Raw genomic sequence first — 17620 nt, forward strand, 5'->3', positions numbered from 1 at the left:
ACCTGTGAGTAGTTTTATAACAGATCATGAAGCCCTGCTGCAGAAAATTATGTTGTGATTCACTGCCCAAAGTTAATACTGATTACAATTAATGAAAAGAATCTTCAGGATTTCTTGAAAACAGAACACCTGATATATGCTGATGACACAATTGCTGTAGTTGTGATCAAGTTTTTGAAAGCTTTAGAGCTTAACTATATCCAGATCTAACAATCCAGTTAAAAGGGCAACTCACACGTCTGACAAGTATTGGACTAGAAGTGACACAAATAAGAGACAGTATTTTTATTTTTCTCTACTAAAATATATTAAATACCATGTAGAAAATTGGTCTTTACCATACAGTTTCCACGTGTGTCACTCTACGTTCCTTTCTCACATACATTTTATTTTGCTATGTACCTTTTCACTATCACCACAAAGCTTGAACTCTCACATTCAGTACAAGAGAGTCGGCAATATTAAAAGCTGGGTAGTTCTACTCTTCATTAGGTTTCTTATGCATTGCCAGGTTTAGTGAATACATCCATTTTGAATCACATGTGAACTAGATCACAAGGGACCTCCTTGATCACTTTTGGTAAAATTAATTGCAATACTCTCTCTGAATCCACTTGGATAATTATATGCATTGCATTTGAATATAACATGTTAGCTTTTGCTAAAAGAGTTCTTGTTCACTTCATCCTGCAAGGCTTTCCTCTTTTTTCCCTTTCAGCAATTACTAAATTTTGATGTAGTTGAAGTACATCTGTTTGAGAAATCAAACATGCAGAGAATTGCAACAAAGCAATCTATTATGTTGAAGTTGTTGTCATGTCTGTGTTTCTTTAAAATATTCACTAAAAAAATGTTGTTCTCACAAGCTCAAGCACATTACGTCTTTCCGTTTAGATTACAATACATCTTTATCAGGATTGCTGCTTTCTGTATTTTCCATGAGTTCAACATCAATTGAATACTTATTCCCCCCTCCAAATTACTAAGAAAGAAGCTTATATTAGCTTGTAAATTCCCTGTTGTAAATTTAAATTTTGTGGGTTTCCTTCTTTATTTTGTCTTCCCATACAAGTATTTCACAGACTGCAGGGAGTCTATGAAACTGAATTGTATTTGAGCAGCTGTTTTCCTGTTTCACCTCGAGATGGCGGTGCGACACACTTATAACTAACTTTCTCATGCATAGCTGTTGCAAATTGCCAGTGCATGTAATGTTTTTCAAAAGGCCGGGGGGGTAGGGGAGAAAACAAAGATACTAAAGCTATAAACATGTGCTATCATGCAAAAAGAAAGCATGCGTGACAAGTGCAAGGCATCTGTAACTACTTGCCTCACTTCAAACAGATTTTGCACAGAGCAGTTCTGCTGTACTACCCAAATCGTTCTGCGGTTTCCTGTGTGTGCTGTAAATTGGGCATGATGTGCTCAGTGTGGTGAGTGACACTGGGCAAGTTGTTCAGATACACCTCTGTGCTGTTTGACACACCTAGGAAAGAAAACTAGAGAGATGTGAGTTACCGAGCAGCCAATGAGGGACATTCATTCTCTTCTTGTTGCATCTGCTCACTCCATGCAATATCCTGCTGATTTCCATTTTTCCCCTCACTTTTATGCACTTGCACTTTAAGAGAAGTGTTCTGTATCTTCTCTGCAGCCCCATTTGAGGTCTTTGGCCCCTGCCTCTGTGACACCTCTAGGCCCTCACAGACATGGATACTGCTTGTGGGCCCACGTCATTGGCCTGTCCCTGTCCCTGTCCTTGTCCTTGTCCCTGTCCCACATGCTCCTGACACATGGTGCTGCCATGGATGCCCACCCAGTCTGCCCTGGCTCTTTTCTGGTCCTGCTTGGCCACTTTCAGCCCTGTCAGGAACGTGAGCAAGATGGGATCCTGCACTGAGGGTGGCTAACTCACTGAGCATGCAGTACCAGCCTCACACACAAGAGAGCAGGAACGTACTCTTCAGTATGAGAATTTAAAATCATAGAAGCATAGAATAACCGATTGGTTTAGGTATGAAGGGATATTAAAGCTCATCTAGTTTGAACTCCTCTGCTGTGGGCAGGGCTGCCCCCACCAGCACAGGCTGCCCAGCACCCAACCAGCCTGGCCTTGAGTGCATCCAGAGATGAGCACCCACAGCTCCTCTGGGCAGCCTTTCCCAATGCCTCACCACCCTCTGAACATCTGCCTAAGATAATCTATCCTCTTTCAGTTTAAAACCATTATACCTTGTCCTATCGCCACATGCCCTTGTAAAAAGTCCCTCCCCAAAATCACCTCAGGAGTCACCTGATATGGAAATACATTGCTGGACTGATATGTACAATACATATTTGCAGTTTGGCCTAAACATCAGAAGTCCTTCAGTGTTATACCACTGTGTGTATATTCAAATCTGAAAGCCTGGAAATGTATTCCAAATTAATGGGATGTTTGTATTTCAGGGGAGAATGTTCTTCTGGTTGAGGCACTCTCCTTGTTACCAGTGAAAAGGTGAGAAAGATGGAGCTAATTACTGAGGCCTTCAGTGGAAAAGAGAGAGAAAAAGAGACTGGAACCTAGGAGAAACAAGGACGAGAGAGCACAAAGAAGTGAGGCTACACAGCTACATTACCAAAATCTTTCTCAGTCCCATAGAGTAGAAAAAGATCCTGTAAACATTTGTACAGCATTGCATAAGATATCGGTTTAGTGGGGTATTCAAAGCATCTTTCATGCTAACTAGACCAGAAAGACCATTCCAAATGTACTTGACATAGACATTTGAAAGACTAACACAGCTGTTACTGGATATGGATGTAGCTGTCCCGCAGTAAGCTGTACTGGAATTGTTTCTCTTTGCAGTTGAAGTGCGAATAAAGCTTAATTTTTTTTTCAATGAAGAAGATGGAAAAAATAAAAATAATAATAAAAAATTAATGCATTTATTAATGAAGTAAAGTAAAACGAGTCTATCATCAGAGAATTCAGTAGGGACAGCAATAACTTTCAGCAGTTTCTAAAAGCATTACAGCACAACCAACCATATATCACTACACTTGAGGGTTAAATTTTCCTCATCAATTGAATCACCAGCTTGCAAAACAGAAAACAGCTGCTGAACAGATAATGGTCTACATCCCAGGTTATTTTCATCCCTATTTAGGAAACCACACATGCAGAGTTGCATTTTTAAATGATTTCTAGAAGACAGTTTGAGAAAAGCCAATAACTGCATAAAGAAGCATGTCTCTCTTCCTTCTCACAATGCTAGAGTCAATGAGTGAACATTCAGAAGTTATCTCAAACATCTGATCTACCTTTGAAAATTTCCTCACATTGCAATGCAGCCTTCACGAGTCTAAAATACAATTGAAGAACCTTAATTATTCATACATTCAGTATTCCTGCTCTTTTGTCAACTCAGTAGAGAAGTTCATTTGTGATTTCTATTGAAATTCAACTGCCTATTTCTGCATAAGCCTACCATCCCTTAGCAAACAAAGATGGCATATAAACTGGCTTACCATTCTCATGACATTGAAGGATGTAAGACCATGAGAGAGAGCTCTAAAGAAAAAAAGACAAACAAGAAGGAATGAAAGTATCTCATCTGATAATTTCTAGCACCAGTGCAATTTAGGAAAATAATGAATTTTCTAGCAAACAGTAAATTTGGAAGGTTCAAGCTGGTAAGCCCCAGAAAATTAAAGCTTCTGAGACAACATGATAGCCATTAAGGATCTGAAGTCGTCTTTACATACTACTAGGAAAAAATTGCCTTCTCCTGGAAGCTGTGAAGCACGAGCCTTCACAGTAAGTTCCTGGCACTCTTGAGCCTGACTCCCTGGCATGCTGTGGGAGACTGCTGAATTTGTAGGTTACTACAACCGTCATTTTCTCTCTCTAGGCAGGGATGGTTATGTTTCTCTCCTTCCTCCAATGAAGTTGTGCACAAAAGCCTATGTTTCACCTATGTAAAACAACTGCAACAACATCTAATGCACTTTAATGTATAGCTTGCCTAACCAAAAATACACACTATTACTGCTGTCAAGCTAGTTAAACTTCTTGCCTTTGTACAATGCAATAACTGTATTTCCATTAGAAGAAATACAGTTAATGTCTGTTGCGATATATACTTTAGAAAAACTGAATAATTAAATGCCCATTTAAATATCTTTCAAATTACTTGTCTACTCATTATTTACAAAAACAAAGAGCACTATTGCAATCACTAGAGGAGCATTGCTTTTTCACTTTAGTACTTACGCATGGAAGCACATATGAAAACTGTTGATGCCACTCAAGACCGAAGGACTATAAATAGTTCTCTGTTGTTAGAGGAGAGGAGATGAAACAGGTCTTATGGCACTGGAGCACAGCACGTCCTATCAAGTGACTGTGCTCTGCCTGTGCTAAAAGTGAGAGGTGACATCAAGAGATCAGCTAGCCTGTGAGTAAGGCACACGCCTGGAGAAAATTTGGTCTAACTGTAGGTTCCCTTAGGCAGCACAAACACAGCAACTTGCCTTTCTGCCTCAGCAATGGCAGAAGCTGTTATAAGACACTGGGTGGAAACTCCTGTACGCTATCAAGAACAGTTTGCTGCTGAGGAGCTGGAAGAACACAAACTGAATCACTCTCTCTATGCTTTGCCAGGACCTTTTACATCTGCACTGAGCAGAAGAGGACAAATTGTGGAAAGTACAGATGGGGCTGAGACAAGAGGCCAGAAAGAGGAAAAGACAGGCTTTCAGGTCTTGCTGGATGTTGTGCAATTTCGCCCTGAAGATATCATTATTCAGACTTTTGAAGGCTGGCTCCTGATCAAAGCTCAGCACGGACCCAGGATGGATGAGCATGGCTTCATATCCAGAAGCTTTACCAGACAATACAAACTGCCTGATGGAGTGGAGAACAAAGATTTGTCTGCGCTCTTCTGCCATGATGGCATTTTGGTTGTTGAAATGAAGAACTCGGTGGGAATTAATTAGAGTCTTGTCCATAGTTTATTGGTGAGAGAAAATTGTTCTTAATATAACAAATGGTATCATTCAAGCAATGCTGTAGAGTGTAGAAAGCATGTGGCAGTATTTATATTACAGAAAAGGAAAATAATCATATATATTTTTCAGTATGCTAAATTTGTTTTTTGATGTGAAATGTTAGACCACTTGCCTCCAGCTAAGCATGTGCTGGAAAGCCAGACTTTTTGAACATGAGAAATGTGATTTCTCATACTAATCACAGTATGAGAAAAAAGTATATACTTGATAACATTGAAATAAAGCACGTTTAAGGGTTCATTTAAGGATTCGTGTTTCTAAGCAGGAAGTATTTGTAATATATATTCATAATCATTAAGGAAGCAATAAACAGGTTGTGAGTTTTATGTAAATCTCATTTATATACCAAAAATGTTTTATAACTTTTTTAGAACAAGAGGACTATCAGGAAAAAAATTCACTGTTCAAATTTATAAACAAAATATTCTTGAGAGAGTACATTTTAGATGTGTTACATATTTGGAAGTATACAAAAAGAAAATAATCACTCACTACCTTTGTTTGAAAATACAGTAAGTAGAATTGATACTTTCTGTCAAAAACAAAGGAATTATTGCAAAAGATTTAGAAAGCTGTTTTTGTTTAACATATTCAGATAACTGTTAGCAACGGATGAAAAAATATATTGCTTACAAATACCCAAAGGACCAAACCATTCTGTGTGAAGCCCTGCTAATAAGAAGGCACTACTGTAGTACGTATGCCTTGATTATTATTCACTGTCTGGTTGATCAATCAGATGAATATTTTATTCTCTGTGATCCTTGGCAATGTAGGCTGACATGCCCCAACTGTATCTTGAAGAGAAAAGCTTTCTGCTAACTTTTTCTCTCACTCTCTCTATGGGCACTACATAGATCCAATATTAAGGGAAAGAGCGGGAAGGAGTTCTTACTACAGATACAGGTCTAATTTCTCTCCCAGTTTCTCTCATCTAAGAAAAGTGGTAGACATTGAAAAACATCCGCCCACTACACCTAGTATCTAGACTTCTCAACATTTAAAAAATGGTCCATGTGAATTTGCAAGTGCTCAAACATTTGAGAATATCTACAGTTGCAAACTGAACTGTCTCCTTTCACATATATTGGAGATAAGTTTGACTGCTGTGCTATGAATAGTAGAAGAATGTGGAATGGAAAGTGCCAAGTTAAATACAGACTCTGTATGATAGCCATCTGCTATATGGCCAAGTGAAAAACATATTCAAATGAAATTGAATACCAATACGATTCTAAGACTATGAAAAAAAATCTGATGAACAAAACTGTGGCTCTCACCAGCTGAAGCCAGAGAGTTCTTTCAGTTTTAAACAAAGGCCAAAAGCTTCTACTTCTGCACATGTCCATTCATTGGAATGATTTATGTCATGATTGTTTAGACTTGATGGCATTTGAAAGCAGTTCACTCAGAAAAATGAAGAGTCCAATTCTTGTATTTTATTTCGTATTTGTACTAAACTGAAGTTTGTACCAAAAAAATGCAGAATAAGACCTGGATTGTAAATTTCCATAATGAGCAATTATTTTGTTGTTGTTGTTGTTGTTGTTTTTAGTTGAGTAGAAGTCAGAAACAGCTATTTTCTACAAAACCAGGCTAAATGAAATCATATATCCCATATTTTCATTCAGCCCACACTTCTACCTTATATCGCCTGTGTTTAGGCAATATAAGGTAGAAAGTTAGGTCTGCATCTAAACACTTCTGAGTCAAGAAGCTTCCTCAGCCAGGAATCTTATGGAACACATAACAGGGATTAAAGACCGTGAATTCTAAATGCAGGTCTGGATTTAAACTTTGCACACCAACTTTATAAAACTCACATGTTCAGATTCGTGATTTCCACATCAACTTATGGCACAACTGATGGGATACAGCTCAGAGTGACCAGTTCATAACCTGCTTTGATGGCTTTTTTTCTCTGTTTACAGAGAATTTTGTAAATTTGATCATTTAAAATGACAGATAAATATAAAAATGACTTAGCTTGTGGTATTTATTGCCCTAGAGATTAAAAAAAAAACACATTTTTAAAAGAAAAAAAAACCACACACACATAACTGACTTAATTATTTTAAATTAGATCACGATTAAACTACTGGAAACTTGGCAAGGAGTTGGATGAGAGACAGACAAAATCATACCGTCTACTCCATGTGTAAATGCCATGGTCCTGCCCATATCTGCCTGCCTCAGAAAACAGGAGAACATTTGACATTTGGCTGCCTCCATTGTCTCTTCACAAGTCCAATTCTGTACTTGCTGATGACGCTGTCCATCCAAACACAGAGGAATGTACTGACCCAAATGCATGAAGGTTTGCACACAGCCTTGTTTCGTCTTCTTCATGAAAGCCCTAGTCCATGCTCCCTCATGGGTGGGAATAGCAGCAGTGTGATGGCGAACTGAGACCACGCTGTAATACAGACCTGATCCTAACTCCCATAACGCAAAGCAGAGGGAAGTGATTCTGTCATTTGTTTCGCTTATTGAAAGCTTTGAGATGAATGATCTCTATATGTTCACCAGAACAGCTTCAAAGTACCTGGCAGAGCTCTTCTGAATTTTCTGTAAGAAACTGTTTCCATTCATCATATGTGATGTTTGACTTCAATACAATGAAATGCAAACATCAAGAAGAGAGCTGTAAATACTGCTCATGGACAGTGGAATGAGAGATTTGTACACAGCAAAAGGATTTCAGAACAGTTACAGCTTAAGGCAGGTTTAAGGCACACTGATTTAATTAAATTAAGGACTCTATCTGCAAAATCCTGGCCCAGAATAACCAATACATGCTGTAGCAAGTGGTGCAGAGCAACTTACTGAGCCTTCTCTGCTCCCATCAGTGAAGGATTACCTTTGTAATTGATTGGGCTGTTCTTCCAAATTGAGTCAAGATGATTTCATGCGTGAATCTAATCACTGTGAGAAATGCTTTCATAGAAGAAGAAAATGTCTCAATGTCAGCACAAGTTGCCAAAAGCAAGGTCACAAGCATATTTCTGGGTGACCCCTGTGAGCAGAAGGCCCACAGATGCCTTGGACTTTGAGGAATCACCTTGCCTTTTTATAGAATCTGCCTTGTCCAGGGCATTTGAGACAACACTGCACAACCTGATACTTGCAGTGCAGGGAATTGAGGCTGACATGGCACTCATCATCCACTCAATAACAGCTCAGCTACAGCTCTCAATATTGGAATAGAGGAAAAGAAACCTCTGTGGTAACTGTGGTAACAAAATTCCGTTTAAGAGGAACAGGTCTTTCATTCCTTATTCAGTACAGAGCTGGAAATCAAAATATGCTTTTTATCTGAGTAACACAAGATTTATCTTCTAATGGAAGAATTTCTGAAAATATTAGGTGTGCCTTCTCATTTGAAAGAAACACTCACTTTAGTCTTGCTGACTGCCACAGACAATGTCTGGCTCTGGTCATCCAGAGGACAGCATCTCAGCAGCCTTACCCTGAAGGAAGGGGTGAGGTGTGAGGGCTTAGACCTGTGCATTACAACTGAGAAACCTAAGCTGGATGCACTCATGCTAACTTTGGAGCCAGAAGTATCATCCCTCTTTGCCAAACCAAGTCCAGAAAGCCTGGAACACCCACTGCAGTACATGAACTGCAAACAAACAAACAAATACATAAAATCCCTCATTTTAAATATTTTCATGGATGAAGAGACAGGAGAACCGTGGCAATACAGCTTAGGCAATACACCATTCAGGTGGGGCTAGGTCAGAGGTCTCAGATCTCTGCTCCACTGTGGGTTGCAGCCTCACCACAAGTCCCATCAATCTTTGAAATGTCTTCCTCAGCCCTTTAAAACGCTAATTTTATAAAGAAGTCATGTGTTTCTCACATACCCCAACCACACAGTAATAATGCTGATGATCCTATTTTCAGGGGGAAATATGTCCAGTAACCACTTGCTCATGCAGAACTGATACAAGAAGAGAAACATTTACAGTTTTTCCTGAGTTCTTCAGTTTGCTTACTGTACTTTGGGCTGTTCCTGTCCGTGGTGAGCAGCCCTGCTTTGCTGATGAAGCATGCCATTCCCCAGCCCTGAAAGCTACTATAGAAACAGCAGTGGGGAGCTCTGCACACAAAGAGGAGACAAGAAACTGTAGGACATGGTGGGCCTGGGAAGTTCACCAAAGGTGAGTTCAAACAGTGATGGGGAGCAGGAAAAGCTCTCCAATTAATTTTAAATATACATTTACATATTCTAATTTTTTAAGGTATAATATTTCAATCTTCTGTGAAAAAGATTTGACTGTTTTTAAAAAGTGAGCATCTTTAAATGGCTAAGAAAGGCATTTTGAAATGGCTTTAACAAATTGAGCTTATTAGTAGAATAGGAACGGGAGAATAAGTCATCCGCTATCTTCAGCTACATTTCTTTCCAATTGTATGTTCTGTTAATTTTTCCATCCATTAATTCTCCACTCCCTCAGGTAATCAGGGATACCACAGCACAATCTCCAAAGGTTTTGCTTAAGTAGACCTGGATGGCATTGAAGTTATAGCGTGAGTGCCCTATCTAAACCAGCCACACCAAAGTTATTACTACAGACATAATCCCGCCATTGCAAGCTGGTTTGCTGGCTCACAATAAGGCAGAAAATATGTGTCCTTCTCAGCTCTGCTTAAAAGAGCTTTGATCCAGAGGGATGTGCTCACACAGGTACCACTACACAGCCTCCAGGGCCATCTAGCGTCTAGCTCTCACACCATGGTATCACTGCTCAGGCAGCTAATTGAGATATCCAAACAGGCTTCTGCAGATGGAAGAGCTGGGGAAACATGACACTGAATTACCCAGCTGGTGCCAGTTGGAGCTGGGTGACACATTGCAACGTTCAGTGTTAGTACTGCCCTGCAATTGTGTGATGCTGACTGAGGCAAGACAGAATAAGAATATATTTTGAGGTTCACTGACAATAATTCCTTTAATATTTTTCCAACTGTCATTTTCTGGGAGATGATCTTGCCCTCTTCTTTGCCTGGATGCTTACAGTTAAGTGCTCTGCAGATGCTGCAGCAGTACAGTAGTGCAGGCACTAAAAGCAGATATAGCTTTTGTTAGATGTTGTGTTTAAATAAATCTATGTCTTAACTAAAAGCAATAGCATTACATCAGATTTACAGTGAAAAAAACGATGAAATTTTTTTCAGCACATGGTTTGACAGATTAAAACATAATTCTTGTAGTCTGTTCTACAAGCAACATGAATGTTAATAGTATTTTAAACATATTTTTTGTAGCTCTGTCATAATTATCCAAGTCCTGATGTAATTATCAGCATAAACCTTATATGGTCCACCATGAAGGCAATCTCTGCATTGATGTATACATGAAGCCTGAAGGCTTGATTCTGGAATGAACTACAGTTTCATTCCAAGATGTTTGCAGTCAGAAAGTTGTGGTCAATGTCTCTAAGTTCATGTGGAGTCCAGTCATGACAGGTGTCCCTCACCAGTCCTTCTTGGGACCAGTGCTCTTCAACATCTTTATCAGTGACATAGACAGCGGGATCAAGTCTACCCTCAGCAAGTTCGCTGTTGACATCCAGCTGAGTGGTGCCATTGACATAAAGAAAGGAAGGGGTGGCTATCTAGAGGGACCTGGGCAAACTTGAAAAGTGGATCCATGTGAACCTAATGACATTCAACAAGGCCAAGTGCAAGCTGTTCCACTTGGGTCAGGGCAATCCCAGATATGCATACTGACTGGGAGAAGAGCTCATTGAGAGCAGCCCTGAGGAGAAGAACTTGAGGGTTCTAGTGAACAAGAAGATGGACATGACCCAGCAGTGTGCACTTGAAACCCAGACAGCCAGCACTATCTTGGGCTGCATCAACAGAGGGGGGGCCAGCAGTGAGAGGGAGGGGATTGTCCCTCTGTGGTCTGCCCTCATGAGGCTCCACCTGCAGTACTGCATCCACGCCTGGGGCCCCCAGCACAAGATAGCTGTGGAGCTGTTGAAGATGATCCAGAGGAGTGCCAGAAAGATTATCAGAAGGCTGGAGCACCTCCTACACAGAAAGGCTGAAAGGCCTGGGCTTATTTAGCTTGAAGAAGAGAAGGCTCCAGGGAAGCCTCATTGCAGCCTTCCAGTGTTTCAAAAGAGCTGATAAACAAGAGGGACTCTGACTTTTTACACAGTCTAATAGGACTAGGGGGAATGGCTTTAAACTTAAAAGAAAGGAGATTTTAGTTAGATGTCAGGTGAAAATTCTTTGCTCAAAGGGCAGTGAGGCACTGACAGAGGCTGCCCAGAGAATCTGAGGATGTTCCGCCCCCGGAGGTGGTCATGGCCAGGTTGGATGGGACCCTGGGCAGCCTGAGCTAGTGGGTGGCAGCCCTGCCTGCAGTAGTAGGGTTTGGGACTGGGTGGTCCTTGAGGTCCCTTCAAACCCATGCCTTTCTGTGATTCTATGATTCCATAAAATTAACTGTGGCAAACTGTTAAGTACAACACACTTCAAGAATGACTTGTGATTTCTAGATTTATGAAGAGATCTGAGGCAAATTACATATATGCTTGCAATTTATCTGTACTTGCTGTGATATAGTAAATGGCAAGAGAACAATCCAACACTCTGAGATATTTGTCCTGCATAAGAAAAACATGTAGACAAAAATCCAAAGTTGGATGAAATATGGCTTGATTAATAAGACATCTGATTGCAGTATTTCAGTAATTTTAGATATGTAGGGTTAGAGATGAATAGTTGTCTTAAAACTAAAACTAACTAAAAAGCATTTAGTTTCTATAAAATGAAATTTTTCAATTTGAAAATGTCAAAGTGAAACTGCCTCAGCAATTTAAGACTTACTCTGAGATATCTTTAATGTAGGAAAATCATCACATCAGTCAAATTTGAGTCCCAATTTCAGTCAAATAGCACTTTCTGATACTGATGATTCATTCTACCAGATTCCTTGTGTGTACACACAGAACAGACACAATTTTTATATATGCACAAGCTCATGCAAACCTGTGGAAAAATGAAAGCATTTCTCTAATGGTATGGGATGCCTGGTAAGTCTTCACCAACGAAATCCCCTCTAAAATAAGGATTTAATAATGAAAGGGACAGGATGCACTCTAAGTAATTAATAACATTCTCCTTCTCACCAACACACACCAACAGATCAAGTACAGCAGGAACCTTCCTCACCATCTGCTGGTCAGTATTCAAGGACCATCTCCTCCAACCCCAGAAGCAGTGCACCCTGAGAAAGAGGAAGGGAGGCAAGAGCACCAGGAGGCCCCTATGGATCAGCAGGGAGCTCCTGGTCTTACTTAGGGGCAAAAAGAAAGTCCACAAGGAGTGGAAGCAGGAACAGGTTACCTGGGAGACTACAAAGAAGTTATGCAAACAGCTAGGGATCAGGTTAGGAAAGCTAAAACCCAGATAGAATTAAATCTAGCTAGGGACAGAAAGGGGAACAAGAAGAAATTCTACAGGTATATCTGTGATAAAAGGAAGGTCAGGAAAGATGTGGGCCTTCTCCAGAAGGAAACTGGAGACATGGTCATGATAGATATGGAGAAAGCTGAGGTGCTCAATGACTTCTTCGTCTCAGTCTTTATCGGCTAGGGCTCTTGCCGCACCACCCAAGCTGCAGAAAGCAAAGTTATGAACCGGGCGAAGGAAGATCTGCCCACAGGGAGTAAAGATCAGGTTCAAGACCATTTACAAATCTGAAGGTGCACATGTCCATGGGACCCAATGAGAGCCATCCATGGGTTCTGAAGGAACTGGCAGATTAACCACTGTCCATCATGTTTGAAAGGTCTTGGAAGTCTGGTGATGTTCCCACTGACTGGAAAAGGGGAAATATAAACCTCATTTTCAAGAAAGAAAACAAAAAAAGCCCAGGGAACTACAGGTCAGTCAGTCTCACCTCCGTGCCTGGCAAGATCATGAAGCAGATCCTCCTGAAGGCCCTACTAAGGCACATGGAAAATAAAGACGAGGTTATTAGTGGTATTTAACATGGCTTCACCAAGGGCAAGTTGTGCCTGACAAACTTGGTGGCCTTTTATGATGGAGTTACAGCGTCAGGAAATAAAGGAGGGGCAACTGACGTCATCTACCTGGGATTGTGCAGTGTTTGACACTGTCCTGCATGAAATACTGGTTGCCAAATTGGAGAAAAATGGATTTGATGGATGGACCACTTGCTGGTTAAGGAGTTGGCTTGATGGTTGCACTCAGAGAGTTGTAGCAAACAGCTCAGTGTCCAAGTGGAGGCTGGTGACAAGTGGCATTCCTCAGGGATCAGTGCCGGGACCAGTGCTGTTTAACATATTTGTAGGGAACATGTACATTCCATGGAGTGGAATTGAGTGCCCCCTCACCAAGTTTGCAGATGACACCAAGCTGAGTGGTGCAGTTGACATGCTAGAGGGAAAGGATGCCATCCAGAGAGACTTGGACAGTCTTGAGAGGTGGGCCCATGCCAACTTCATGAAGTTCAACAAGGCCAAGTGCAAGGTCCTGCACCTGGACTGGGGCAATCCCAAGCACAAATACAGGCTGGGTGGAGAACAGCTTGAGAGCAGCTCTGAGGAGAAAGATTTGGGAGTATCAGTTGATGAAAACTCAGTTTGATTCGTTTTTGCAACTCAGAAGGCCAGCCATATCCTGGGTTGCAACAAGAGAAGACCAGCAGGTTGGGGGAGGTGATTCTGCCCCTGTACTCTGATCTCATGAGACCCCACCTGGAGTACTGTGTCCAGTAGAGCCCCAGACTGGAGCCCTACCATGAGAAGGACATGGAGCTGTTGGAGCAGGTCCAGAGCAGGGCCAGAACGATGATTAGAAGGCTGGAGCACCTCTCCTATAAGGACAGGCTGAGAGAGGGTTGGGGCTCCTCAGCCTGGAGAACAGAAGGCTCCAAGCAGACCTTATCGTGGCCTTCCAGTACCTGAAGGGGGCCTACAGGAAAGCTGGGGAGCAAGTTTTATAAGGGCATGTAGAGACAGGACAAGGGGAAATTATTTCAAACTGGAAGAGGGTAGATTTAGTCTAGATATTAGAAAGGAATTCTTTACTGCGAAGGTGGTGAGACACGGGAACAGGTTACCCAGTGAGGTTGTGTGTGCCCCCTCCCTGGAGGTGTTAAGGGCGAGGCTGGATGGGGCTTTGACCAACCTGGTCTAGTGGGAGATGTTCCTGCCTATAGCAGGAGGGTTGGAACTAGATGATCTTAAAGATCCCTTCAAACCCAAACCGTTCTATGATTCTGTGATTCTATGATCTCATCCTGTGCAGGCCTTTATATCTGCCAAAAGACCATTAAACAAACAGCCCTCTCTGAGAACCCAGAAACTAAAATATTATCTAATAGTTACTTACCGTTGTTTTCAGCCACTGAGCTTCTAAGAAATCCTCATCTCTTGAGCTAACACAGACAGTAGGAACATCTATCCTATTAGCCCGTCTTTCTGTATAGTGCACGTCCACAGGAAGAAATGGAAGTTAAAATCCCTTTGAAGACAGGATATCAGTCCCACTTAAATTTAATGTCACTGCTTCCTGCTAGCAGAATATGCTGTCTCAGACTAAAAGCAAGTGGTAAGGGAATGGAAAATACCTCTGCTTGATGCCAAGGTGCCATTACACTGTTAGTTGTCCAAGTAAGTGAGAACTTGCTCTGGTTTCAGGCTGAGATTGAGAAATCATTCTCAAGGTTCCACAGTGGCCAGGGAAAACTCACGAACAAGAAAGGATAAATTTAAACTCATCCATCCTTATCAAGAGAGGGACAACTGAGGTGCTGCTGGTGACTTAGCCCTACTTTCTCAGGGCAGCTTCTGCCAGCCACCTTCCTGCACAGGGCCAAAGCAACTTCATCTCAAAAGACCCAAATCTCATAGATTTCCAGAACTCAGTGGCATTTATTTCCCAAGATAAATGCCTGCTGGGAATGCCCAGGGTTAACAGAAGTGCAGAACCCTCTGAGGAAGTCCTCTGTCCTCTGTCATGAATGAATGCTCAATCCTTCATTCTTGCTATACTACACTGAAATCATTTTATACAATAGTTTCACTGCTGAAGTCATTCTATTTTCGTGTCACATTTATACGACATAGAAACATAATGCTGGCTTTACCTGGATTTCCTTACCTGTTACCCATTTCATGGCTGAGTCTTGTTTTTTATATAATCTTTGTCACATAATGAGTATTAGATTGCAATATACTAAGACAGACATTAATCCTCAAAGACTTGTGCAGTTTGGACTAAAGCCCCCAGTGCCACAGTATGGAAGGACGGCATACACAGTGGATTTATCTTAAAAGCATATTTGCATAGTGATGAAACATCTCTGCAGACAGAGAGCAAAGACAGATGTATTCTAAGCAAAATCAAACGTGGGGCTAAGAATTTCCCCATACATGTCATCTATTAAGAAGACAGAGGCTGAGATAACTAACTCGTATTGCAAAAAAATCTCAATTTTCTGCTCAATTATCTCTCATTTTACACAGCCTAGTTTAAGAAAAAAAAAGGAAAAAAACATGCAATTTCTGATGAATTTATGTTACTGTTTGAAAAAAAATATTTTATTTTCTCCTAAATTCCACCATATCTTTTTCCTAAATTCTATAGCATGGTGTAAAGTGTCTTCATTTCTCTTAGACTGATGACTTGTGTTTAAAATCATTTTGTGCCCTCTAGTGGCAGCTCTGTTAGGCAACTGCTGCTCTGGGAAGTCTTCCTGCCCATTTCTAGCTAGACGTTGCAGTTACAGACGAAGTAGATATGGAAGAAACCCATTTTATACACCTTTTAAGTGAAATTTACTATCCACCTCTACAGTTATAAAAAACTACAGTCATTTCTAGTTATGGAGAGATGGTACTGCTGGCAAAGCAAAATCATCTGAAAATGCAACGTAAGTGGCAACAATAAAAATGTACTCAGTACATTTGCACTCAGTACAAGCATTTGGCTGAGTTTGCTCTCAGAAATGATATTTGGCCTATTTGTATCCATTTCCTTGCACAAAGCACTAACTATCCTCTGTGTTTCCTACTAGGCACTACACAATAATATACACTACACATGGGTTTTTCCAGACTGGAATCTTCATAATGGCAAAAGTGAAATGGCTAAATACTAGCAGAGCTTCATCTTTCCTCCTGGAAAATCATTATGTTTTCCTTAGTAAAGGAACAAAGTGATAGCACAGAGGAAAATCAACAAAAGAAAGAAATAAATATTTGAGAGTTTTGTCGAAAAAAAAAAAACAAATTTGGGTTGGTACACACACATTATTTTAGGTTGTAGGGTCTCTCTTTACTCACATTTTTAAGAAAGATAGCTTAATACACTTACCTTCTCCTTCATGTTCTCAAATTTTTGATTATAAGCTTCTGCACCTGAGAAGAAATTGGATTACGATGCTTCAAACACTTCTCTCAGGGCAGATTATCAGAAGTCTTGAGACGCTCAACTCCAAATGAAAACAACAAATTAACCCACGCTTAGACATCTGCACATTTTCTTTTTCACACCCCAAATCACAGACCCCTAAGAGCCTGTAGTCCTCTTCACTGAGTTTAGGGTTCTGAGCTCAGCTGGATCAGAATAACATCATAACATTCACTTTGACTCTGTAAATTTAATTCACTTTGAAGATGGTACAAATTCCCCACCAAGCAAAGCAGTCAGATACATTTCAGGTAGATAAAATGCCATAAATCAGTATGTGTGATTCTGATTTAGAATCTCTTGTCCCTGGTAGTCTGAACAGGAAAGAACGCTCAATAAATCCAGCTTTTCTACTTAGCACCTCAGGTGATTACTGAGGACCTCAGAAGCTGGCATTTTCAAACTTTCAAAAACACTTATCTAGGGTGGTTTCTAATTTTGCAGGTTAGTTTTCTGGAAAACAATTTTTGTTGTGTTGCTGTTTTTTTTTATTTGTTTTGTTTGTTTGTTTGTTTGTTTGTTTGTTTACATTGATTTTAGAACCCACAACAGAGTTCCAGTACACAATTGTTGTCAGAGCTGGCTTACTGACGGGAGACAAATGGAAAATGTAATTGCATGATAGTTATTGTTTCATGTTCTCCTTGCAGTTCTATCCACTAGGGAAACAACATAAAATACTTTTTTCTTTCATATTTTTGCCTTATTGTTTGTGTAGAGCCTGAAAAGCCATGACAATCTCATGTCACTTAGTTTTTTTAATGTCAGAGAGCTGAAAAACGAATTTAGAAAATAGCATGTAAGAAATATTATTTTTATTAGCTTTACAGATTTTATGCCTTCAAAACCTAACTGCATTGGTTTGACACTTTTTTAAGTTGATACCTTTTCTTGTATTCATTTAAGATACAAATAATGAGCCAGAAGTTATTAAGAAAATAGCAGCGGGTGGATGTAGGAGAAAGCAGGACAGCTGTCCTTTCCACAATTGGACCCATTGAAGTAAGGTTCAACCCGTTTCCTTTCCTTTCCTTTCCTTTCCTTTCCTTTCCTTTCCTTTCCTTTCCTTTCCTTTCCTTTCCTTTCCTTTCCTTTCCTTTCCTTT

General features: G+C 40.4%; 1 protein-coding gene across 1 annotated transcript; it reads left to right on the top strand.

The window, feature by feature from the left end:
* HSPB3 (heat shock protein family B (small) member 3) lies at positions 3791-6384 on the top strand. The gene has a single exon (XM_021380563.1). The coding sequence runs from the start codon at positions 4531-4533 to the stop codon at positions 4978-4980; it is 450 nt and encodes a 149-aa protein (XP_021236238.1). The 5' UTR covers positions 3791-4530; the 3' UTR covers positions 4981-6384.

Source organism: Numida meleagris, chromosome Z (assembly GCF_002078875.1).
Source record: "Numida meleagris isolate 19003 breed g44 Domestic line chromosome Z, NumMel1.0, whole genome shotgun sequence".
In the NCBI taxonomy this organism is placed as follows: Eukaryota; Metazoa; Chordata; class Aves; order Galliformes; family Numididae; genus Numida; species Numida meleagris.

Coding starts and splice junctions, on each gene's coding strand:
- HSPB3 (XM_021380563.1), top strand. CDS start 4,531: ATGGCAGAAGCTGTTATAAGACACTGGGTGGAAACTCCTGTACGCTAT.